At 49.2% G+C, this 1,907-nt stretch overlaps 1 protein-coding gene across 1 annotated transcript; it reads right to left on the minus strand.

The window, feature by feature from the left end:
- Positions 1–657: 657 nt before the first annotated feature.
- Positions 658–1,540, minus strand: LOC127338948 (bidirectional sugar transporter SWEET6a-like). The gene has a single exon (XM_051364883.2). It carries the CDS (start codon positions 1,452–1,454, stop codon positions 699–701), a length of 756 nt encoding a protein of 251 aa, XP_051220843.1. The 5' UTR covers positions 1,455–1,540; the 3' UTR covers positions 658–698.
- Between the last annotated feature and the right edge of the window lie 367 nt (positions 1,541–1,907).

Consider the following 1,907-nt stretch of genomic DNA (forward strand, 5'->3'; position numbering starts at 1 on the left):
TTTGGAGAAATCGGTCCCAAACAAAAATCAAACAGCACAGCATCAGGTTTTATGCATTGTCGTTGATCTCATGTTGCAAGCATCCTCATGCTCTGACCAAAGGAATTCCAGTTACGTCTGCCGGAAGGCTCATCGTGTAACCACACAGGTTGATGGTTAGCAGTGTAGAACTCGAATATGGTGCAGCTGAAAGTAGCATGAAAACCTATTATGTATGTATATATGGGCGATTGCAGCACTGGGTTCACATGTCAAAGAACTTCTCTGTGTTTCAGGATAATTTCCAAGAGTAATAAAATTGATTTTGTTATGAAAGTATTTTGGCACAAATCTCTACACACATGACTTCCTTACATGCATTAGTGGTCACAGTTTGAAGAGTATGGTGCATTGGCGATACTAATCGGATTTGCAGAGCAACACAACAATTAAATAAATCCAATCATAATATCATGAAAATCTTATATAAACAAGAATAATAAGATGGACCAAATACAGGCGCGCCAATGAATTAACTGAAAACTAACACCGCCAGTTAAAAGTAGAAGAAAGTAATGTCTGAACTAAGGAAGAAATAGTAGGATACAAGTTTAACTGTTTAAGCCTAATAACATGTAGCTGAACCTAGAGGACGGACAGACGGCGGCAGGATGGTGCGCTTATTTCTCGACGGCGATGGAAACTCATGGCTTCTAAATTTAAGCATCATCATCATCATCCTCATCATGGACGGTGATGGAGACGTTGGTGCTGAGGGTTTTGTCGGCGATGGTTGGCAGCTCGACGTTCTTGGCCTTCTTTGGGGTGGACTTGTAGTAGCATCCGTATAGGATGAGCTGGGCGATGCTGAAGAGCACACCGAGGCCATTGGGGATGGTGATGTAGAGGTCGAACTTGATGAGGGCGTAGGCCGTCCAGCAGCCTCCGTTGAGCAATCCGACCAAGGAGAGGTAGAAGGGCATGTACTCGACGCTCTTGGTTTTGATAACTTTGCCCATGACGCTGAGCGGGGCTGCGTACATGCAGGTGTTGGCGATGACGCAGAGGATTCCGACGATCATGGAGCGGCTGTCGTGCGTGTGGGCGCCGAGGAGCACGCCGGTCACGAGGGCGGCCATGAGGACGGCCTCGGCGGCGAGCACGGCGAGCACCCAGAGGCGCTTCCTGTTTGGCGCGTACAGCAAGAAGGTGACGAGGTAGGCGGCCTCGATGGCGAGGCCGATGCCGTTGATGGTGATGACGAGCGTGCTGTTGGGGTGGACCAAGGGGAGGCCGTAGAAGACCCAGAGCATGCAGTTGAAGATGGTGGCGAGGTACGGCACCGGGCTGAACTCCTCCACGTCCTTCTTCTTGATGATCCCCCAGAACGTCGGCACCGGCGACAGGAAGAGCCCGAAGGAGATGACGTTGCCGACGATGCCGACGACGCTCCGGGCCACGTCCGCGGACACCATCTTCAAAGCTTGATTCCGGCGAGTTGCACACGTACGTAGGTGGCTGGCTTGATTTGTGGATAGATCGATCTATCGACTTTTGTGATTTTTGTGATCGCTAGCCCAGCCCTTTATACGCACCCACCCACCTACCCTGAACCCTACCAGGACACACGCACGTACACGCAACGGATTCCTCCTCTTACAAATACAATTACAAACGGATAGAGATACCGGATCGAGTTGCCGCGGCGCTTTGAACACCAACTTCTTGTTGAGTTCGTATATATCCCTAAAATTAACTTGTTCTGTACGTACTTTTCATGAAGATTCGAACTTTGTTTGCGTTGCCAAATCTCGCTTCGTCTGCCGGGGTCACGTACGGCCGCATCCAAGTTACAATGGGTTATATATGGTCACCGGATTCGTTTTGATTTTGAAACAAACATGGATATTGTAGTGGATTTAGATCCG

This window comes from Lolium perenne, chromosome 3 (genome assembly GCF_019359855.2).
Source record: "Lolium perenne isolate Kyuss_39 chromosome 3, Kyuss_2.0, whole genome shotgun sequence".
Classification (NCBI taxonomy): domain Eukaryota; kingdom Viridiplantae; phylum Streptophyta; class Magnoliopsida; order Poales; family Poaceae; genus Lolium; species Lolium perenne.

Coding starts and splice junctions, on each gene's coding strand:
- LOC127338948 (XM_051364883.2), bottom strand. CDS start 1,454: ATGGTGTCCGCGGACGTGGCCCGGAGCGTCGTCGGCATCGTCGGCAAC.